The 23,813-nt window shown below is 41.6% G+C and overlaps 2 protein-coding genes across 3 annotated transcripts; one reads left to right on the top strand and one right to left on the bottom strand.

Moving 5' to 3' along the window:
* The first annotated feature begins 270 nt into the window (after positions 1-270).
* Positions 271-17,813, top strand: LOC6050892. Of its 2 annotated transcripts, none has more exons than XM_038262622.1 (7): positions 271-895; positions 7,519-7,938; positions 8,052-8,181; positions 14,144-14,546; positions 14,623-14,778; positions 17,041-17,288; positions 17,363-17,813. In XM_038262622.1, exons 1-7 carry the CDS (start codon positions 480-482, stop codon positions 17,459-17,461), a joined length of 1,872 nt encoding a protein of 623 aa, XP_038118550.1. In that variant the 5' UTR covers positions 271-479; the 3' UTR covers positions 17,462-17,813. The 2 variants fall into 2 exon arrangements, with proteins under 2 accessions (XP_038118550.1, XP_038118549.1); XM_038262621.1 differs by having other exon boundaries at positions 273-895; positions 17,354-17,813.
* Positions 17,552-23,624, bottom strand: LOC6050891. Its single transcript, XM_001867379.2, has 10 exons — positions 23,082-23,624; positions 21,935-23,018; positions 21,630-21,876; positions 21,380-21,569; positions 19,616-20,152; positions 19,207-19,560; positions 19,051-19,152; positions 18,365-18,992; positions 18,059-18,302; positions 17,552-18,003 (listed from the first exon to the last, which is right to left on the bottom strand). Exons 1-10 carry the CDS (start codon positions 23,607-23,609, stop codon positions 17,802-17,804), a joined length of 4,116 nt encoding a protein of 1,371 aa, XP_001867414.2. The 5' UTR covers positions 23,610-23,624; the 3' UTR covers positions 17,552-17,801.
* Positions 23,625-23,813: the final 189 nt, after the last annotated feature.

Raw genomic sequence — 23,813 nt, 5'->3', positions numbered from 1 at the left:
TATATACGCGAGTTTCCCTTGAAACGATATCTTTGTTGTTCTCTACATCTAAACGATTTAGGGTTGTCGTGTATTTAACTCCTCTACATTTGAAGTCTGTATTAGAGAGATCTAATTTGAGTTCAAAAAGATACTTGAATGATTTTATTGTTTATCTTTCGTTTAATTTCAAATTAATGTTCACAAAACGGACGCCACTGGCAGCGTCGCTCGGTTGTGTTTACGTTTTGCCTCTCTTTTATGTTTATGTTTACATGCGCCGCTTTTGGGGTGGCACACTGGTGGAGCTTTATGTTTTCCACCACAATACAACCCGCTAGCCTGTGCTGCATCCCTTTCTTCTATGTATTGTGGCTGTAGACATTCTCGTTGATGGTTGTTTGCGGACCGCCAAAGGCAAGATTTTAATCGATCCACCAGCCAGTTTGTAACTCGGAGTGTACAAGTGTTAAGGACAGTTTTCAGTGCGAGAGTCCGCGATGCAGTACCGATCGAGTGTGTCCAGCAGGAGTTCCCTGTTCCCGTCGCAGTCCCAGTCCCAGCAGCATTACCGGGGATCCGGAGCAGCTGGTGCCCATTCGCAACAGCGGGCCAAACCAGCGCTGCCCCGGTTGGGCAAGTCCGACGACAGCTTCAACGTCGATTCCGGGCTGGAAACATCCGAGTTTGACTTTGTAGACTTTGCCGAGGACGTGTTCAACTGCCGGGAGGCTCCGCCACCGAAGCTGATCCAGGAGGCAGCGGCCCTGTTCGGACTGGTGGCCGGAACCGCGAACCGTCGGCCACCGAACACCCGCCATCGGCCGCGGACCCTGATCGAACCACAGCAGCCGAAACGGACCCAGCATCCGCTCCTAACTGGGAAGTACCATCGGCGCCGGAATCGTAGCCGTGTGTGAGTATTCCACCCCCAACAGAAGTCAGTTTTTTCGCAGAGGGGGGGGGACTTTGGTCACGAGGGCACGAGAAAGGGAACAAAATCAATGTAAATTGTATAACCCTGGAATGAACGAAAGTTAGATTGTAGCAGCGGCAGCAGCCTGGGCCAGATTTAGCCTTGACACGAAAAAGTTTGCGGAAATTGTATGTGTGGGGTAGGAATAATGAGATTATGCTGCAGAACTGCATCCTGGGAATTTATTCTGAATGGTGTGCTGCCGGTGGTGTAGCGAGAAATGAGCTCAAAATGGGCTTTCGAATGTGTGATTGTGCCTGCTCTCTCTAGTACTAATTAATGAGGGGTGAGTTAGGAGGGGGTTTGAAATTGAACTATAAATCGTGGCGGGGTTGCACTAGAAATGGCCTGTGGAATAGGGTTTGCTGAGCTGATGCGGTAAAATAATTTTATCTGTACTTGTATTCTTGCAAGACTTTTTATCACAAAAATATATACTTAAAATAGTTATTTTATTTTTAAATAAACATTATTTTTAATCAGTTTTATTGATTTCAAATATTTTTTACAACAATTCATGATTTGTTGTTAACTAAAATAGAAATAATGCAATTTTAATATTACTAAACAATCTGTAAAAAAAAATTATATAAGATCTGCTTAAGTTAATTGCATGCATGCGAAGTGAACAACCGTCCTTCTCCATGAACTAGATTTGACATTATGGTTTAGAAAACTTTAAATGGAAACGCATGATACTTTTTAAAAATCGATACTACTTCGATACTCGTGGTTTCATGCTATCTTTTTTAGTCGGATATATTTTATTTCAATGAAACATTGTCCACCCGTTTTTTTTGTAACTTAGAAAAAAATCAATTTAATTTCAAAACATAAAATGCATCGGAAAGCGTTTTCATCTGAGACTGAGAACGCTTTGGGTAAAGCCGTTTGACATATAAAATAGACACTTTATCTTTAGCGATTTTTTTTTTTGGTAAAGAAAATGGAATCTAAGGGGTCCACGAGCAAAAATTTACATCCATAAAATTCATCAAAAGAAAAAGTAGTATTCACTATTTGCGTTAATTTGTTTGTCTTTCAAATTTGATGGAATGATTTCGTTTTGAACAAGCTAAATAATTGAAATTTAAAACAAAAATCACTAAAAATACACTTGCCACAGCAACCTTTTATGTCACGGAAGAAACACTTTTAAAATACGTCAATATGTTCAACTGGCAGACAGCTTCAGCATCAAACACGTCCGCCATAAATTCTCATTTGCCAAACATGTTTTATTTAACGTTCCTAAAATTATTTTCCGCTTGTCATTTCCCTCAGCTCCTTTTTAAAGCCTCCTTCAAAAGCGCTTTGTACCACGTGTGTGCTTGACAACAAACCCCGTACGCGCCACGCGTGTCCTTCAAACGCAACGAGTTTTTAAAAACGTGAAGCGCACAAAAAAAAATGAAACGGCACACATAACTTCAACGCCAGGACGTCGTTATTTTTCTGCTGACACACGCCATCCGTCACAGAGTGATGGGCACGTCGTCGTGTTGACGCGGAATATGATAATGTCGTTTTGTCGCATTTCTTGTCTGTGTGCTGTGTGCGGTCTTGGCAAACAAGAATAAAACTCTCACTCAGAGGGACTCGTTCGTAATCTCGATGTACTCGATGCCAACTCTCGCTTCGCCGGGAATGCTGCAAGAACAAACAGAGATAAAACACTGAGCCAGGGAAAACTTTCCCGCATGTGTCCTCGGGCGCGCGCCATTTTGGCAACGGACGACTCACCGGCGGCGTCCGCCGACCACCGATGGCCGGCTTTCACGCAAATTTCGTCCCCGAAAGATCTCGGAGCGCTTACCTTCCTGGTCTCGCCACAATACATGAATAACATGGTGTCGAGTTGTGACAAGAATACTAAAATTGAATTCAAATTAGATTATTGAAATTCTCCTGAAATATTTAACAATTGCAAATGGGTCATTATCTACTATCTCACAGGAAATCAGAAAAAGTGGCACCGACCATTCTACGATTTGCTTGAAAATGTGTCTAAAGGGTTATTTGTGGTCCCTGATCACGAATCCAAGTTTTATTTTTTCCGATTTGAGGGCTTTACGCCAAACAAAAACAACAACAATTTCGGTTTGTTTTGGTTTTTTGACGTTTGTCTTATCTACGGCGCAGCTATCGAGCGCCCAGTTAAACAACGCCCAGTTACCGAACAAGTGCTGCTTATTTTGAAAAAAAAATCGATGAAAGGAAAAAAGGGGTTTCTAAATTGAACACCTTTTTTTCATCGAAAAATATCCAAAATAGACAAAGTAGACAAGACAAACGTCAAAAAACCAAAACAAACCGAAATTGTTTTTGTTTGTTGCAAATTACCTTGAACGGCCATGATCGACCAACGATCAACTTTTTCAGACCTTTTTTTTCGTAAAATCGCAATAACTCGTTATGGTTACAACTAACAAGCAAACCCCTTATCATTTTATTCTGCTCCACAACTTTGTAAAACATTGTAACACTCTGAAAAAATCCTGCAAAGAAACAAAAAACATGAAATTTTAAAATGGAAATTTTTGTTCTAAAAGAAGTTTGGACACATTTTTTTTTGTGTTTTTGTCCAATTTTAAAATTCGCTTAGGGCATAATATTGAATTATTGGCCCTTTTGAAATGTTAGTCTTGATTGAAAAAACTGTTTTCGAAAAGATCGGAAAATTTCACGAATGTTTCATATTTTAACATCCAAAATCGGACCATTAGATGCTGAGATATCGACATTAGAAAATAAGGGGTTGTTTTTGGGTGAGACCTAAAAAATTAAACTTTCCTGTTTCTTTTTCTGTTCTGTTCCGTTGTATCTCAGCAACCAGTGGTCCAATCTTCAATGTTGCTTAGAAGAAATTGTAGTAAATTTTCTGAACTGAACTGAAATATTTTCAGGAATAGACAATCATGGACCACTATTTAAAAAAGTAAAAAAACCGGAATTTGTCGAACAAAATTTAACTTTGAATGGCTATATTTTGAAAACGGTGCACCTAATTAAACAAAATTGTTTCGATTGCAAATTCGATCTAACATAAAAAATTTTATTAAAATATGTAAGAACAAGATTTCAATTTTTACAAAAATCACTATTTAAGGGGTTACATACATGTAGTAAATCACAAAATTTTATATTAAAGAAAATTTGTTAAATCCACTCAAAAGATGATTTTTAATCACTCCTGAAAGTTTCAAGAAAATATTTCATGATTAAACTGAGTAAGAGACTTGGTAAGAGACAATTTAGGCTCAACATTTTGCCGTGCGCAAAGTGGGCTGTCAAACTTTGTTGGCGTTTTTCTCTAAACCCCGAGTTCATTTACGAGTGCCACGTGCCACGATATTTCGAGATGGGATGGACCAAATTGGATGAAATTTGTGGTGAATACTCTCAAGATGTATCCCGTGTGCATGACGAAGCCCAATTTAAAAAAAAAAATGCTTTTTAAAAAAATACAAAAATATCTAAATAACTAGCAGTTTTTTATATGAAAAATACAAAAAATATTTTTATCTCTTTTAAAAATATTTTTTTTGAAAATCGGGCTTCACCAAATTTTGAGCCGATTTGGTCAAGATAATGTTGAGATATCGTGGCACTCGTTTTTTGAAGGGTGAACCAATGACACAAAATTACTTCTTTGATCATATGGAAGGCCCCTCCAAAGTTTGAGCCAAATAAAAAAAATATACTATTTGCCGGTTTTGGTGGAGAATTCTGAACAAAAAGTATTGATTAAATTTGATGTTACAAATAATGTCACTTAATTTTTTTTAGCACTAGCTGAACCGATTTAAACCAAACCAGTCTACTTTGTTTAGGGTTACATACGTTGCTTTTGAATTATTTGTAAGTTTCGATAAGCAGCTCAAAAGTTGAGTATAAAAATTAGTTTTCACATACAGCAATTCCATTTGAAAAGAGCCTAAACCGAAAAAAAGTTCTCCGATCGGGCTCAAAATTTTTCTGGGGGTTCCTTGGCCAAAATAATTAGACCCGTATTTTTTTGTTTGGCCATTAGGGTGGCCTACATCGTGCTAGGTGGTTCAAAAATGGCAATTTTCGTCATTTTCGCAAAAACCACTTTTTCTAAAAATATCTCGCGCCATTTCATCCGATTTTAGCTGTCTTAGACGCAAAGAAAGGTGATGAGTTTGGCTATTTGGGAAAATAGTAAAGTTCCAAAATCTAGCTTAACGTATGAAAACTTAAAATGGCGTTTTGACCGTGTCTGGACCAAAGAGCCTATGTCTGAAAATATTTTATCGGATTCCTCGGAAAATTTCACATAACATAACAAATTGGCGATGTCGAACCGTACGTAGATACGATTTTTGAAAATAAAAACTGCGTTTTCGACGCGCCACGCGCAAAATGACGAAATCGGCAAAATCAACTTTTTCCACTAAAACTGCGATAACTTTAAAATTTCAGCAATGACCTATAGATGTTATGGTACCAAAAGTTGCGTCTCTCAATTACGAAAATTTTGGTACCCAGACATGTATAGGTCATCGCTGAAATTTTAAAGTTATCGCAGTTTTAGTGAAAAAAGTTGATTTTTTGCCGATTTCGTCATTTTCCCGTTTTTGCGCGTGGCGCGTCGAAAAACGCAGTTTTTATTTTCAAAAAATCGTATCTCCAAAACGTACGGTTCGACATCGCCAATTTTGATATGTTATGTGAAATTTTCCGAGGAATCCGATAAAAATATTTTCAGACATAGGCTCTTTGGTCCAGACACGGTCAAAACGCCATTTTAAGTTTTCATACGACTTTTCAATAGTTAAGCTAGATTTTTGAACTTTTACTATTTTTCCCAAATAGCCAAACTCATCACCTTTCTTTGCGTCTAAGACAGCTAAAATCGGATGAAATGGCGCGGAGATATGATTTTTAGGAAAAGTGGTTTTGCGAAAATGACGAAAATTGCCATTTTTTGAACCACCCTAGCACGATGTAGGCCACCCTAATGGCCAAACAAAAAAATACGGGTCTAATTATTTTGGCCAAGGAACCCCCAGAAAAATTTTGAGCCCGATCGGAGAACTTTTTTTTCGGTTTAGGCTCTTTTCAAATGGAATTGCTGCATATATCTGGATGTTAGATATAGGGCTGGAAATCTCCCCAATATCATCATGTTTTATAATGTTTGATAGGTTACCGAAACACCATTAAAACGAGTCCAAAAAGTCCGTACCAAAAAAAATAGGTTTGTTTCTAGATTTCAATTATTTTCTGATGTTTTGTGTGCCCCATTTTTGGTAATAAGTGAGGAAGGCACCAACCACATAGGTGGATTAAGTTAGTTTTTTTCTGGTTCGAAACCGATATTGGAGGTTCTGTCAAGATTTAAAAATTCGGCTTGGAAAAGAGTGCAAAATGGCGTGTTAAACTTAAATTGGTTTAAGCGACTTGGTAGGTCAAGGAAAATTTCAATGGGCAGCTGCGGCAGCGTAATCAAGTCAGAGAGGTTGAAGAAAACCCCTAAAAAACGTTCACTCTCATTTGATCTGCTGTTTGTGAAGCCATTTCTTGACTCCCTTTCTTGACAGGTGTTTATTGGCCTTAAAATTGTCAAAAAATGGCCCTTTGAATCATCTGCAAAGTGATTTTGTTTTTTTTTTTTACAAATTAAGGTTTAGTTAAAGCTTTTTGCGAACCTTTTTATTTGTTGTTAATATAAAACGAATAATTTAGACATAGGGGAACAGTATCTAATTCCAGCGTGCCTCTAATGTTGCCATATCAGCTCTTTGACATTCAATTACAGCTCATTAAAAGCGTTTTCAACTGAAATCGAGTGATAAATAGCTCAATAGGAAGTGAGCAAGCAAGTTTCTACAAAAAGTTTTGCAAAATTTGTTGTTTAAATAGTGAAAATCAGCCAATTGGACGGAGTTAGGAGCGACTGCTTAACCTGCAAAACATACGAGAAATTCCCCTACTTTATTCCAAACATGTTGTTTAAATAATCTATTTTATTGAAAATTGATATGTTTGATTGAAAATATTATTTTCCCCATTTGAGTTATGAAACGTACAAATTTGACAAAGTAGAAAACTGTAGAGATAGCAAAGAAAAAAAGTTTCCCTTATTAATTCAAAAGTCATAACGCCTAATATTGGCTGAACTTTTTTGAGCTTTTGAATGATATTTTTTTAGATTTTGGATGTTAATAAATTTGATCCAATTGGATTGAAAGCATCTTTCAAGGAATCAGTCGAAAAAAAATCTTTTCTGTTCCTATAACTTTAATGACGAAAATTTTAGAAAGGTAAATGAAATTGCAAAACAATCAACTGATTTTATAGATTGAAATAATTTTTATTTCTCAAGTCTGCCATTTTCATATTTGGCCAACCATTCAAAAACTTTGAGCACCCCTGTCTTAAAACTTATTCTTATAAAATACTGAAAATAAATAAAAGAAGAAAACCTAAAAAACTTTTTTTTAAACAAATTAGTCGATTAAATCCGTGTCGCCACCCTGCCACCGATTTTTCGGTGCTTATAATGGCAAATCAATACACACCGGAAATTATTTCAGCTCGTTCGACTTTGACCCACCGTCGTCGTCGCCGTCCCATCATGACCTAGTTGACTTGCAGTCGACCGAGGACCAGCGCCGACAGCGGTCGCATCCGCGCGCATCTCCGACGACCAAACGGCAGCCCATACCGGTGAAGCCACCAACGGTTCCAGCGCCGCCACCGACACCCCAGCACAAGGCCCAGCTTCCTGCTCCTGCTCCTCCTCCTCCTCCACCCCCTCCGCCGCAGAGGATGATGAACTGGACGCGAAGTGATGCCGCGAAGGCACTCCAGGCGGAGGCCCAGGCCGTTGAGTTGCTCAAGTCGCCGCACGTGCTCGTGTTACGCTTTCCCGATCCGGAACTCAACAAGGACATCATCCAGGGCTACTCGCCGAGCATCGAGACCGTTATTTTCCATCGGCCGTCAACGCCAAGGTAAATTTGCATATTGGGTTGTGGAGGGGGTTATTGGTGACACACGTGCGACGATTTTTAATTTTGAACTCGTATCTTCTCTTGTGGCCGCCCACCCACGTGGCCGTGCTTAGGTATTGCTTGGTGCATCTGAAGCCCGATGCAGACGTTGACCGGGTCATCGAGCAGCTCTCCAAGATCTCCTTTGGAACTGGAAAGATAACGGTCGAGCGTAAGACGAAGAACGTGGAGCCAAAACCGGTGGTAAGTCGGCCGTCCCCTGACATAAATATTTATTATTTATCTGTGCAGTTCTCTGGAAGTTTGTTAGTTATAAGTGGTTTGTTGCTTGAATTAAACTTTGTGCACATAGAAATAACCCTACACAGAAAAAAAATTAATTCTCGTTATCGTGAATTATGTTCACGAATGTGAGAACCACGAAGGAATTTATTCATGAGTATTTTAATTTGCACTATAAACGTGAATGTATTCCTTCGTGGTTCTTGCATTCGTGAATTTAAGTCACGCTTTTGAGAACTGATTTTTTTCCGTGTAGTCTGAATAGATGTAAGGATGATTTAGTGCTTTTTAAAACTACAAAATATTAATGTTTTGTTAATGTTTGTTTGGTTTTTCTGCAGAATTAGGGCGGTTCGTTGTTGTTGCATACAACCAAGAATTGGTTTGCAACTGTGGAGAAAAATAAATCTTAAAAAACAGTGTTCATTGGTGTTGTTATATTCATTGGCAAGATCGTTGAAATGTTGGGGTTTCTTGCAAATCCGCATTCCACAAGATTCTTTCAAACGTAACAAAACACAGTGTTAATTACCAGAAACCTAATTCTACGCTTAATTTCCAAGAAAATTTGACAAAAAGTAGAGAAAAAATAAATGTCCTAAATGGAAAGAATGTAAAAGATTTTTTTCAAAAGTAAAATTTACTGATAGCAATAATTTTTAATTCTTACAAACTTGTATTTTTTTTAGTTTGAGCCTTGATTCGTTTATTTTCTGAAGAACTGCTCATCTGGATCTGGCAGCCAGAGTCTTCAAAGTCGAATCGAGTCCCCCCCCTTGCCATTCTTCTTCCGGCAACACTTTTTGCTGTGTGTTTAGTGCGGTTTAACGTTGCTTCTCTTGATTTATGTGTTATTTGGATTTCATTTAGCTTCCTGAGAGAAAACCGGATCTTCATAATCGCTCTAAATTAATACCTCTTCTTTTTTTTGGCGCAATCTGTCTGTTTGTGTGTGTGCGACACATTATAATGAATGCGGGGGAGGCTACTGCTGCTGAATGTCACGTGCCAGTTGGAAGGGAGGGGAAATGAGTTGTGGGTAGGGTAGGATAGAGAGGGGGAATTTCCCCACACATTGCTACTGTTTGTGGTGGGCTCTTTGCCAAAATTACAACTTAAAGTTTTGTAATCGGCCATGGCACAGCAGCAGCAGCGGCAGAAACACCACATGTGTCACACGTTCCGGTGTGTGTGTGATTTGTTATTCATGCATTCTGCAACTGTAGGGTGATCGTTTTACCCCCAAATTGTTGTTTGTTGCTTTCCTCACTGTGTACTACATAATAATGATAATTTTACATAGAAAATCGATTTTTTGAGTCGGATTCATATTAGTGGGCAAAATTAAATGGAAAAATATATAGCTGGACATTTTCCGAATTTCATTAGGGTGGTTCAATACACTTTTTCCTTGAAAATTAGACATAATTTAAAATGCAGGTATCTCGAATTTAAAGAAAAATACCCCTGGATTTTTTTCAGCGTTTAAAGTACTAAATCTCATATATCGAGCGCTTAAAATTTGGCTTTCGATTTTTCGAGATATTTGAGTTTTAAATTTGCATCTTTTTTACCTTGAATGACTGTAACTTTTGACCCTTAAGTACAAATGACCGATTCTTAGCAAAGCTACACCAAAATGTCACTTTTTTCAATTTTCAATGTGATTTTTTATATGAAAAATTTCATTTTAATTATGATCTAATAATTGCAATGTGCTTTAAATGCGTTTTCTTATCTGAAATGCCAAAAATATTGACCAAACAAGGTCTGCAAGTCATTGAATGGGAGAGGAGTTTTTTCATAAATCTGCTCCTTTCGTTGTCCCGTCACGAAAAAAAAATGGCTGGCAAAAACTCAATCTCAACCAAATCTTTCAGTTCAAGGAGCAAAAGATTCGTTTTTCAATTTGTGATAATGTGTAGAAGAGCAAAAGTTTTAAAAAATCAATCTGGCAAAACTGTGTCGATTTTTTTGGTGTGCCTTTTAAAATTCCAGTTTTACGATGTTGTCCCGTCACGCTACATTTTCATTTCAGGAGAAGCACAGGTATAATATTGTTCATTATGCATGTTATTTCTATGTTGGAAAATCAATTATCTATTCAAATATGTAATAACATTGGGGGGTTTCTTCCTTAATTGTGCCACTACAGCCAAAACGCTGAAAAAACAACTTGGGAATTATTTGAAAAGGAGCCGAAGAATCGGTCAAATTGACTCGTCAATAAATAAAAATGTTCGTTTTTCAGATCTTCAAAAGTGTCTCGAACAATACTTTTTTCTTAAACTTCACCCTGAATTGCTACGTTCAAAAAACTGTTTTTCGAAGTTTTGCTCAGATGCTTTTTCTAAATTTGGTTTGTTGAAGGCGTAGATTGCGAGATAAAATTTTGGTGTCTTCGACAAACTTGCTAAGATTGGCAAGCCCAAAAACTTTTTAGAAGACGAAAAAATCTGAAAAGTATTCCTGAAAAGTTAGATTTTCATAATCACCCTAATCGTGAACCACCCTAATTTTGAACCAAACCAAAAGTAGCCCTTTTCTATTAGCAACAACTCTTCTTAAGACACCAAAGCTCTAAAACTTCACCATGTTTCTGAAAATCCATTTCCACTTAATTTTGCGATGTGCACAGCAAAAAAAAGTATGTAAAAGTAGTACCGATGAAAAATAGAAAGGATAAACGTACACAGAAAAAAAAGTTAAATTTGGAATGTTGAAAATTTGGTAGGTTGAATATTACCTCTTTTTTTGGGTAAAGGGTAATTCTCGATCGATCATGGCCGTTCATGGTCACCCGCGACAGACACGGACGACAAAACAAAGAGAAACGCAAAAAGTAACTTTTTCAATACTTTTTGCCGTCCTCACCTTACTGAGGAAAGGCTATAAAATCACTCGAAAAACGAAATTCTTAATTTGACCTCCTAGACCCACCTTCATGTATACATATCGACTCAGAATCAAATTTTGAGCAAATGTCTGTGTGTGTGGTGGGATGTTGATAAAAAAATTGCACTGAGTTATCTCGGCACTGGCTGACCCGATTTGGATCGTTTTGTTCTCATTTGATCCGTCTTGAGGTCCCATAAGTCGCTATTGAAAATGATAAAGTTTAGTTAAGTACTTCAAAAGTTATGCAAAAAAAAAAAAAGAAATTAACAAAAGTCCGGAAGATTGTAAAAAGGTGGTTTTTGTAAGAAACCTCGTCATGTTATACTTTTTTAGAAAGGTATTCAAAGACCTTTTCGAAGAGTTCAAAGGATTGAAGATCTGACAACCCTATCAAAAGTTATAAGCACTTAAGTGTTATTTATTATCTTTTTAGAGGTCGGATATCAGATATTTTGACAAAAACGTTGTCGGCCTTTGAGAAGTTACGAAGCGAGGAAAGATAGCACCCAATCATGGATGTAACTTCTGGAGGTCCTGGTCAACATCGGAGTAGCAATTGCGGTTTTGCACTTGGGCTTCTCGAGCAGACGGAAATAACTTGGGAAAATTTTTATTTGTTATTTGAAAATACTAGGCCAATAACATTTTATGTTATTTATAACCAAGGGTACTGATTGCTCAAAATCAATCACTCCATTTGCGAGCGCAAATAGCAGGCGACGCGATACTGCCCTGATGAATTCCTACCGTTTGTCACATTCAATCCATTCGCTCCCGAACACTCTCTTTTCAACTCTCCTTCTCTCTCTGATCGGCTCAGTCTCCGAACGGCTCAGGCAGGCCGAACGTCGCCGATCACTCTGAACTGAACACATTTTTTCTCTGATGCGCTGCGTTATACTCATTGATTCGGGTTGCCTAAAATCAATGTTATCAATTAAATTGTGCATTTATTTTGATTTCACCATACAAAGAAACTTCCACAAAGAAAAAATCAAATTGATGGCAAACTGAGGGCGTAAAGACAAAAAGACTGCCGCGCTGGCATTTTGTGAGAGTGTCTCTTCGCTGAGTATGTTAGTGTGTGAGTGTCGTCGAGCGGCGGAGTAGGCAAATATTTTCACGATGTATTTGTTCGCTGAGTGAACAGTTCGGGCCACTCGCTGGATGGATGCGAGACTCATTCGCTTATGAATGCTAGCGGGTTGGAATAGGTGACGAATGGATAGGCGATGAGTGAGTGGTTTCTATTCATTGAGCCGAAAATCAGGACCCTTGTTTATAACAAGATTTTTTATTCGTTGTTATGATGTTTTTTTGTTGTTGGATTGTTATTGTAATAATAGTCTAAAAACAATTTTAGTTATTCTTTGAACAAATAATCTTTGTTATTATATTTTGTTATTTTAACAACTAATCCGAGCATCTCAATAACAGTTGGAGGTATTCTTCCAAAACAAAAAAATGTTATTCCAAAGTTGTTTTGGCTTTCAACCAATATCAGACCAATAACAAATTTTGGTATGACAAAAAAAAAAAACAAACCATCCACATTAACGACCCCCGGGTCTTTTGTGGTCTCTATTGCAAGTTTCTGCTCGAACCTAGGAGTCCGAAGGCTTGAATGGGGAGAGCACCCTAACCTCTTTTTACTCCAAGGAACCTTCCACCCCAGTGTTTGAACTGACGACCTTTGGATTGCGAGTCCAACCGCCGCCAGCGATTCCACCGGAGTAGGCTTGGTTTGGTGTGTTGTTTGTACTTATGGCATGGAGACAACTCCTATACCTGGAATGACTTAACGGACTAACAACCAAGGCCGGGACCGACATTTTACTTCCTCATCCGATGGAAGGTTGCAGCAGATGGGAATCGAACCCAGAATCATCCGCTTACAAAGCGGACAGCGTAACCATTCGGCCACGCACTGCCACAACATAAACTGTTGGTATGACAACATAAACTGTTATTCACCTCTTATACTAAAATTGATTTTTCAAGGAGAATCCATAACTTTTTCTATTATTTTAACAGTATTTGTTATCGAAATGGCATGAATTTAGTTATTACCGTCTGTTCGGGATATGCTAAATTTATGACCGAGGCTTAACGTGAAGACTTCCATCATTGTCATGTTTTTTCGTTCAAAGATATAAATTTTGCGTCGCTTTCAATATTTTGACAAAATTCCTTCAACAAGTTGTTTAGAATAGTGCCCTACACATGCTGATTCTTTTTGGTAACGATTATCCCATTCCTTGTGAAGTTATGGAAATCGTCATTAATTAATGATTTTACCACAAAATAATATAAATTTTTAAACGCATTTGATTTAGATCGAAAATTCTTTCAGTGGCTTGAAGAACCCAACCCAGCTGATTCCTTTTGGTGCTGAAATTCGTTATTTTGAATTTAATACAGAATATTTAATACTGATGATCAATTTTCTTCGAAAATGATCAACGGCTACACCTTAATGTTGTAGGTGATTGCATTCGCTCTTGGCGCAATAACTGTCAATGACAGTTCTGAATTCGAACCTGAAACGGACTGCAGGACAATTTTCTATTAAGAGAAGTTGAAATAAATGAAAATGAATTCCATTTCCAGTTTACTCTCTGAGCAAACGCTTCAGTTTCCTCAAGGTTTGATATATTTGGGCTCCCCAAACACGTTCTAATCGACATTTGAATTTTAGCGTATTTCCTGTCATTAAATAAAATTGTACATTTCGGGTATAAATGCTATGGAATCATCGTACGCAACCATGCGCACCCACGTTTATCTGAGGAAGAAGCAAAAATAAGGGGGTGCGCATGGTTGCCCTAAGATGTACAATTTTATTCATCGACAAGGAAACCAATAAAATTCAATTCTGTCGATTGGAGTGCGTTCAGAGAGCCGAAATCTACATGCCTTGCTGGAGTCATCTTTTTCAAAAATGTTGAATAGTATAAATAAAAAAAAACTCGTATCACCCTAACACCGCACATGTCCCCGTTTGGTTTGACCTTTGCCCCGTCAGATGCAACCAGAAGAAATCGATCCGGTGACCCTGTTCATCGGCAACCTGCCCAACGCGGTCACCGTGTTTACCGTGAAGCAGATGTTCCCGACGGCCAAGCGCATCGACATTGGCCACGCCCAGCGCATGAAGCACACCCGCTATGCGTTCATCCGGTTCCACTGCGTGACGGACGCGATCGGCGCCTTCCGGGCCAACTTCAACAAGGTCATCGACGGGAAGAACATCATTCTGCGCTTCCGGCGGTTCAACGCGCCCATCGCTCTGCCCGAGGACACGGCCACGCCCAAGACGCCGAAGCGACGCCACGGGCAGCTGTTTGTGTCGGTGGAGCAGAAGCCGAACCGGGCCGCCATCGTGGGTGGATGCATTCAGGTGCCGAAGCACGACATTCATCATTCAGGTGAGGATGGGTGGTTGCACCACAAATCAGTCGTAAATCAAACAGACTAATCCCAGCTGGTTCAACATCGTTTTAGATACGCTCAACACAATTAAAACGGAAATTTTAGACGAAGATACGGTGAGGCCTGCGGGCATTGGAGTGAGGCCAAAAGTGAAAGCGGAGCCACCGGAAATTCCCAGCGTTGGACCGGAGGATGAGCTGGAGGAGTCGGACGACGACATTGAGGACTGTGAGTATTGAAAGAGCTAAACAACAGTTAGTTTCAACTTTAAACCATAAAACACCATGCGTCTCCACTACAAGTGCTTTCAGAACAGGGCAAGCAAAACTTTAATCGTTTAGATACAGACAAAGGCTTAACTTTAAAAACTTTGGTAATTTGGAAGAGGCGTGGAAACTGAAACTTTCGAGTGTAGTGAAAACACCACCAAAGATAAGGAGTCTGCAATGAGTTTGTTGCAGGAAAAGAGATTGAGAAATTATTTATTATTATGCAAATTGTTGCGGTTACCACTATCCATGGAAACAAAATCTCAGTTCACCTAATTTCTTGTTCGCTGTTAGTTGGGGTGACATTGTATTTAGAACAGAAAATGTTCAGATTGTGCGCTAGAAGAAACAACGCAAATCAAGAAGAAGACAACAAGTGGTTTTTTTTTTTTTGTTTGATGCCACTATCCACTGCGACCAGGAATTAGATCTATTGCGGACTTGCAATTCTATTTATAGAATCACAAAGGCTTCTTCTGTTATTAGGCAGATGGGACACGCACACACGCTATTGTTGAGCGACTGTGTCGAGCGATCCACTGCCGTAACTTCGCCGCCGAAGAGGTTTGAATATTTTTTCAATCCTCTTTGGCTCTGCCTTCCCACTCTGTACTGTCCAAATGTATCGCTAGAACCGAAGTGCACATTTTACGTTTACTTATACCCAACTAGCCCTTAAGTTCTGGTTTCTGGAAAACTCGTCCCTTCAAAGCACTTTTTGCGATCGGGCCGTGGAGCTCTGTAGGGCAATTATACAGAGAACAGTTGGTCCTTATACATGTGAAGAGTACAGGGGAAAGGATGTGCCAAGCCATGTGGGTTTGAAACCACGATCTTCCACTCGTAAAGCGAAACCTGTAACCATTAGACCACAGGAGCTCGGCACAACAAGTGGTTGGCTCGTGTCACGTCAATTCGTCAGTGGAGATGGAGACCACAAAAGACGTGGGGGTCGTAAATATGGATGGATGTTGGATTTTTGTTAATATTTAGCTGTTTTTCGAACTTTTTTTATCTCCATGGCTGCCCAAAGATTAGAATCTAAGAAACATTTTGAAGCTATTGAATTGTTTGAAGTTTCGATAAGTAGTTCGGAATGTTATGTATAAAAATGTGTTTTCGCATATTTTCGGAAGTTGAATAAATGGCAGTAAACTGAGCCAAACATCGTTAGTTAAGTAATTGAAAGACTTTTCCAACGAGTCTAAAACATTGATAATCTGGCAATCCTGTCTCGAGTTATAACCACTTAAGTGATATTTATGTACTTTTTTGTAGCCGGATCTCACTTAAACGTATGTAAACAATGTCCGGATCCATCATCCGACCCATCGTAGGTTAGGCAATCGAAAAACCTTTCCCGCGAGTCTAAAACTTTGAAGATCTGGCAACCCTGTCTCGAGTTCTGACCACTTAAGTGATATTTATTTACTTTTTTTGAAGTCGGATCTCTCTTGAATGTATGTAAACAATGTCCGGATCCATCATCCGTCGGAAAATAGTGAGAAAGACCAACCACATAGGTGGATTAAGTTAGTTTTTATGCAAGACAGTGGAATAGGGCTCAAAATGAAATATCACGTCTGCCGTCATAACACACAAGAGGTCATCGGATTTTGAAGCCGGGTCATATGCACGGACATTCCCGGCGTAAACACTTTAGTTGTAACTCCAAGGAGTCTTTGGATATTCATGACAATCTTTCTGTTTGTGCAGAATTCTCTCAGAATTCTGCAGTGTTGGTAGCATAAATCTGGAGCAACATTTGAAAGGGCCGGTACGACATCGTACTTAAGGCCATTCACCTCACTTAAACCCGTGTAAGGGCAATGTCGTACCACCCTTTTCAAATGTTGCTCCAGAATTTAAATGTATATTAGCCAGGCGCCTCCATATTTTCGATATCGGCTAATATGTTGTGAAGGAGATGCATGGCTTTTTTGGAATCAGCGATCATTTAGAAAAAAAAAATCTGGATCAATATTTGCAATGTTCAGTACTACAAAAGAGCAGGTCGAGCTGCGCGGCCCCTTTCAATTGATGGTCCAAAAATGAATTCCTAAGCCAGGAACGCAATAAAATTTAATTCTTTCGATTAAAATAGTTTCGGGAATGCCTTTTTTTTCATAAGAACAGGTCATTCTCTTAATCCATGTTTCAATTCGTACGGTGGTGATTGCGTGATCGCGTAGGTATAACAAACTTATTTCGCATATTTCAGTTCTCGAAGACGACGCGGGTGGCAACGTCAACCTGGACGAGATTAACACGGATGCCGCGTACTGCGAGGACGACGACACCGATATTGCTGCGTTCGACAAGAACTACTGGACGCTGGAGCAGCTGCGCTGTAAGGTCAACAACAATGACGCGGACGATGCTTCGTCGTCGATTTCCGAGCCGAAGGAGTGCGACGTTTTTATGGAGCTCGAAACGGGAACCAAGACCAGCTCGACCACGTACACTACGGTGAGGGTTAATTTTATTTAGAGATTATGCTAAAACTGAGATTTGGTTTTTCTTTTTCTTTTGAGGATACGAAGGATCACAAACCGGCAGCGTTCATCATGAGCAAGAGGCGTGACGATCAGATGCAGGACTTGTTTAGCAATCTGGAACCGGACGACGATTTGTCGCTGTAAACGCAGTTTCGCTTGTTTGAATATTGTATAATCTCAAGTTTGCCATTTCGGAACATCGTTACTTAGCGGGTAGGAAAAAAACAAACACACTTTTGCCATTTGCACTTCCATTACTCAACAATACAGAGCAAAACATTTTGTGATGTTTAGAAAGACTGCTTCCGTTGATGCCGCTTCGTGTAGGGTTAGAAGAAGAAATCAAAGTGACTATCTAATATATATATTTGTCGCAGCGACTAGTTCAGCGAAAGGTAAGCGCGTTTTATTGTCAATCATTAGTTTACTGAGTGTGCATTCCGTTAGTGATCGTAGTGCGATAGAGCGAAGCAATAAAAGAACTTTAAACCCTTGATATCACCGTGTTTGTGAACCGTATATCGACCGAAGTTGTGGCCATGTTTTTGTAAGGTTTCGCAAAGTCCTTCAGACTGTTGACCGAGGATGCCGTGGCCCGGTCGAACGGGAAGCCCATGTTCCTGGCGTCCGGGTAGAGACGATCGCGCAGTCCACAGAACGAATGGGCATCGTTGCAGTTGACGTTTCTTGAGAAGGAGGTTGATTAAATTCAGGTCAAATATAATCTTGATTTATACTTACTCATCAAATTCCTGGTTCACCGTATCATCGGCAAAGTTGGAGATCATCACAAACATGTCGTAACTGGTGCCCTGTGTCGTGCCCTTCGGGATGAGCATGTGCGCGGGCCAGCCACAGTTGCAGAACCGGAACTGGTCGTTGTTTGGCTGGCTAGAGGCAAGCACATTGCGGAAGGTCCGCTCGTACGGGATGGTCACGCTGGACTGTTCCGACCGGCGAACGATGTTGTTATCTCCTGGATTTACTAAACAATAAAAAAATATCTTTACTTCTGCTTCCAACTCAATTCCCCAAGTCAACACTTACAATTCACAGTGAACTTGTCCAACTCGATCATCCAGCGGCGCTGGTCGCGGAACGCAATCGTCCGACCCGTCTCATCTACCTTGGGACCGATGAAGATTCGAACGGTGCCCCGCTTGGCACCACTCGCCTCGTTCTTGACCTTAATCCGGTAGCTAAAGGGGGCGTGCTGAATGTGAGTGAACGTCACAAACACGTTTCCCTCGGGGCCAAAGTCCAGCCCGGTGCCCAGGTCGATCTGGGACCGCTGCCAGAACGTCAGCAGAATGTTGTTCTTCGTGCCGGCACGGTTCAGCTGAACGGCAAACTCGTCGACCTCGACGTCCGGGTGGGCGAGCTCTGCCTTCGTGTACGGCTTGAACCGCCGCTTGTGCCGCTCGAAGATGTCGTCCACGTGCTGGTGCCACCGGTAAAACACCGGATCCCGCATGGCCGTGGTGTTGTCTCCGACCACGCCGAACCCCTCCAGGAACGAGTTGTCCGGATCGTGGATGTACGCCAGCATGTTGTGGCCCTCGTTGTGCAGCCGGCCGTAGTAGTTGACGTCCGGGGAGAGGGCTGAGTTTTCAACCATGTTTCCAAGGACGTCGATGCCGTTTTTGTTGTCCAGCTGAATTTGCTGGCCGTTGGTCTGGAATTGTCGAGAGTTACAATTTTTGGGTGATTATGATCTATTGTTTTTTCCAAACCGATCTAGCAACTCCACTATCGATGGCTTCGAAGATTCTGGTGGTCCACATCTCCATGTCTACGATCGTTACGATGACCTGATCTTCAACGCGGTTCAAATCCTTTAAAAAGTCAGGTTCATTATCAAATCTAGTTCCAAACTAAGCAGCACTCACCGTCAGATATTGGTTCTTTCCTCGAGCAGGATACGATCGATTATTTGAACTGCGGGTAATCTTCGGATGGTACGCTTCCGGGATGGGTTCTCGCAGATTAGCTAGTGCAGCCACCCGAGGCAGCCCGTTGGAGAATCGTTCCACGTTGTACCGAGCCATCGTTTGCTGGTGCATGTAGTAAAAAAGTTCACCGCGACGATCTTTTCGCACAACGGTATCGGGACCCTCAGCCGGGTACACCAGGTGCCAGTGCCAGTGGTGCAGGTTTACTCCGATGTCCTCGCGCCAGTAGGCCATCCTCTGCTCCCGCTCCCGTTCCGAAGCCGTGTAGTTCATTGGGATGTCGATGGCCATCTGAGTATGAAGAGTTAAAGCACTACCCTTGAACTACTCAAATGTCTACACTTACGCGATCGCCCTGGTTGATGATCCGACCTTCTTCCTGCATCTGCGGTATCACCGTAGGATCGATAAACCGATCAGGGAATAGCTCCAAAAAGCTCGGAATCGGCACATCCGTCGTATCTGGCCGGTGTTGTAATGCCACCGAAAGTGCATACTGAAACAGTGGTCCGTTGAGGCGATCCCGGCAAAAGGCGGCTACCGCGCACAGCTGGTCCGGATTGCTCTGGCTCAAAAACAGCTCGATCAACCGACCTGCCGCTTGTCGATGGGCCGTATTAAACACGGAAAATCCACCCCGACGATCAACGGCCGACTGAGCAAAGCCGATATCGGGCGTGGGAATGTTCTGCACGGGAATGCGCGTCTGCACGTTGGATCCGAACCGGTTCTGCAGCGATTGACCCAGCGGGCGGTACCGGTCGGTCAGATACGAATCGGGCACGTCGAAGTAAACCTGACCGCCCGACTTGGGCAAGAACACGGGCTCGTACGGGCGCTGCAGCAGCCCGTGGAACTTGGTGCTGTTGGATACCATCGTTACAGTTCAACTAAACTGTGGCGCACGATCGTGAAAGTATTTATGCTGCAATAAAGGCGATGAAGGAGTCAACGGGGTAGACGCTTTAAACCGCAAGTAGACGCTGATAAAGGGAATTTGTTGTTTTGTGTGGTTTTTGCAATTTTTCTATTTGCGAAAAGTTCAACTACCCAATGCTGTTTGTGCAGAAACGTCGATTCTGAAACTCTCTTTCTCTCTCTCTCTCTCTCTCTCTCTCTCTCTCTCTCTCTCTCTCTCTCTCTAATTATCCCAAGTCCTTGCAAAATTTCAATTGAGATGATCGAACTTTCGGATGATCCATCACGATTTTATTTATTTTTAAACAAAATTTGGGTATCTGACATAAAATATATCTCCAAAAATGCTCTAACCTGAGCTGATTTCGTGCAATTGAAATACACTGGAACACCGATGGCTTGACACCAATTGTTGTAACGTTTTAGTTTGACACTTTCTTTACACAGAAGACACACCTACTGCCAAACGTTTGGTTTGATAGTGAGTCCCTTGTGAGTCCTGTATACAAAGTGACAGATCGCCACTTTTTTGCTTGATGTCAAACCAACGGGGTTCAAACTGAAAAGTGTCCAACGAAAAAGTGACCATCTAGCGGGGATTGAGTGTACAGTAACATTTTATTTTGTAATGTATCAGGCAATCAACAGGTCGAATTCACCTACATTCAATCCCCGGTGATTGGTCACTTTTTCATTTGACACTTTTTAGTTTGTTTTTAGTTTTTAGACAGTTTGTCACTTTTTACACGGGACTAAAAAGTGGCCCCGTTTATTTGACAACAATTGGTGTCAATCCATCGAGGATTTAGTGTAATTCAAAATACAAAATAAGATTTTTCAAAAAATACTATACAGAACGGATTCACTAATTCGAATGGAACTGACAGCTGTCAAAAGCTTGAAACCACGTGTTCGGAAATTGTCGAACAATTGTGTTGAAACGTCAACATCTGCGGACATTCGAAGTAGCGAAATTCGAAATAACGAATCCGCTCTGTGAAGAGGTTTCGGATGAACCAATTAAAATTTAAAACTTCCTGATGCTTTATTTGATTTAAATTTTTAATTGTTTACCAATTTTTTTGAAAATAGACGAATATTTTTTACTCAAATCACAACAAATCTTCATCAGATGGAGAATATGAATTTATCATTCAACATTTATTAGCACTCCTCACCGCTATGTTCTAGCGATGACGGTGTTGGTGAATCGAATCGTCACGGTCGAGACGCTCATGTTCGGGAACGGAGCAACAAAGTCGATGAAACTCTTCACATCCGAAGAAACTTTCCTATCGAAGGGATACCCCATGTTGCGAGCATCCGGGAAAAGCCGATCTCGAATGCCACAGAAGGAATGCGCATCGTCACAGTCGCGAGATCTGTTATTTTTAGACATAGTTAGAAGTTATGTTCAATTCTATTAAATTTACACCTCTTACTCGTCAAAATCGACATCCACCACGTCCCCGGTAAAGTCCGAAACTATTGCGAACAGATCGTAGGTGGTCCCGTTGGTTGTGCCCTTGGGGATGAGCATATGCGAGGGCCAACCACAGTTGCAGAACCGGAACTGGTCACTGCCCGTCGGCTCGTTGGACATCGCCACGTTGCGGAAGGTCCGCTCGTACGGGATCGTCACGCTGGACTGATCTGATCGCCGGACGATGTTGTTCACACCCGGGTTCACTGCAATCTCAACACATAATAGATGTATGGTTCAAAGAAAATTTAAATGACATCTTACATCTGACTCTAAACGTGTCCAGTTCCACGATGTAGCGCCGTTGATTTTCAAACGACAACGGAACGCCTCTTTCGTCGAACTTTGGCGCGAGATAAATTCGAACGGTTCCACGACGTGGTCTGTTATCGGCGTTGACAATCTGCAGTTGAAACACAAATGGAGCATGCTGAAGATGAGTAAATGTAGCGAAGACGTTCCCCTGGGGGCCAAAATCAAGTCCTGCGCCGAGGTCGACCTGCGATCGTTGCCAGAATGTAAGCCACAGATTGTTGGGAGCACCTCGTTTTTCCAGCCTGGTTTCTAACTTCAACATTGTAATTCCATGATAGGACAGATCTTGGTAGACGTATGGTGAGAAATTATTTTTGTGTCGTCGGAAGATTTCGTCGACGTATTCATGCCAGCGGTAGAAGATTGGGTCGCGCATGGCCGTAGTGACGTCTCCCATGACTCCGTAGCTCTCCAGGTAGGTCCCGTCCGGATCGTGGATGTACGACAGCACGATATGACCACTGTTGTGCACGTCACCGTAGTAGGTCTCATTTGGAGTCAGTAAACAGCTTTCCACGATGTTTCCAAGAACGTCGATACCTTTTGGGTTGTCCAGCGGAATCCGGTCTCCGTTTGCGCTAAGAGCGAATCCCGTATCAATCGCTTCCACGATTCTCCGCAATTGCAGTTCCATGTCCGCGAGGGTAATGTTGACATCGTCATCCGGTCGAACCACGTCACTCAGAACCATGTTTCGGTACCGTGCCGGATGGGTACGATTATTCGCACTTCGCAGTATTTTGGGATAGTATGGTTCCCGGATAGGTTGACGTAAATTGTTCAAAGGAGCTACTCTGCCCAGTCCATTGCAGAACCGCTCCAAGTGATATCGTGCCACGAGTTGACCATGCATGTAATAGAACAACTCACCCCGGCGATCCTTGTCAACCACCTCACGAGGACCCATTCCCGGGTACACCAGATGCCAATGCCAGTGGTGCAGATTCACGCCAATGTCCTCGCGGAAGTACGCAAGACGCTGTTCCGGCTCACGATCCAACGCGGTGAAGTTCATCGGAATATCGATAGCCATCTGCAAGATTAAGCTCGATCAGTCTCCCTCAAACCTCACTCCCAAAAACCACCTCAAATTTACCCGATTTCCCTGCTCGACGACCATGCCTTCCTCGCGTAGACGCGGAAAAACCGCCGGATCAACGAACCTATCCGGAAACAGTTGCAAAAACGACGGCACCGCCACATCCCTGGTGTCCCTCCTGTGAAGCAGTGCCACTCCCAGCGCGTACTGGAACAGCGGAGCATTGAGTCGATCCCGTGAAAACGCAGCAAACGAAGCCAACGTGTCCACGTCCGGTTGGCTCATGAACCGTTCGATCAACTGGCCAGCAATCGCACGATGGGTCCGGTTGAACAACGAGAATCCCTCGCGTCTCCGAACCGCCATCGCGAAACTTATGTCCGGCGTGCCAATGTCCATGATCGGAATCCGTGTGCCGGCATTCTCCCCGAACCGGTTGGCCAAGTTCGGTCCGACGCCACGGTAGCGGTCGGTGTAATAACTGTCCGGAACATCGTAGAACAAGGCGCCGTTGTTTTTCGGCAGAAAGAGCGGCTCGTGCGGATGTTGGAAAAATCCGGAAAAACGCGTCTGATTGGACACCATCTCTGCACAGATCTAAACTAGCGGAATTCACGAAAAAAACTGTTGTCTACTTGGCGGAGACCCTTTCTTTTTATAATTATAAACTTTATCAAACCACATTTTCTAGTGATCTAATTTTCTAAGCATTGGCGAATGAGGCTATAAAACATTGGAAAGTAGGTCACGTGATTAGAAAACCTCAAAAATTGTGGTCGCAAATTTTGC

Source organism: Culex quinquefasciatus, chromosome 3, assembly GCF_015732765.1.
Source record: "Culex quinquefasciatus strain JHB chromosome 3, VPISU_Cqui_1.0_pri_paternal, whole genome shotgun sequence".
In the NCBI taxonomy this organism is placed as follows: Eukaryota; Metazoa; Arthropoda; class Insecta; order Diptera; family Culicidae; genus Culex; species Culex quinquefasciatus.
This window is presented reverse-complemented; position numbering and strand designations above follow the sequence as displayed.

Bases quoted from the DNA above. Each gene is read 5' to 3' on its own strand.
- LOC6050892 (XM_038262621.1), top strand. From the start codon at position 480: ATGCAGTACCGATCGAGTGTGTCCAGCAGGAGTTCCCTGTTCCCGTCG. The intron at 7,939-8,051 runs GTAAATTTGCAT...GGCCGTGCTTAG, and splicing joins CATCGGCCGTCAACGCCAAG to GTATTGCTTGGTGCATCTGA. The intron at 17,289-17,353 runs GTGAGGGTTAAT...TTTTCTTTTGAG, and splicing joins GCTCGACCACGTACACTACG to GATACGAAGGATCACAAACC.
- LOC6050891 (XM_001867379.2), bottom strand. From the start codon at position 23,609: ATGGTGTCCAATCAGACGCGTTTTTCCGGATTTTTCCAACATCCGCAC. The intron at 21,877-21,934 runs GTAAGATGTCAT...TTGAGATTGCAG, and splicing joins GGACACGTTTAGAGTCAGAT to TGAACCCGGGTGTGAACAAC. The intron at 19,561-19,615 runs GTAAGTGTAGAC...CTTCATACTCAG, and splicing joins TCATCAACCAGGGCGATCGC to ATGGCCATCGACATCCCAAT.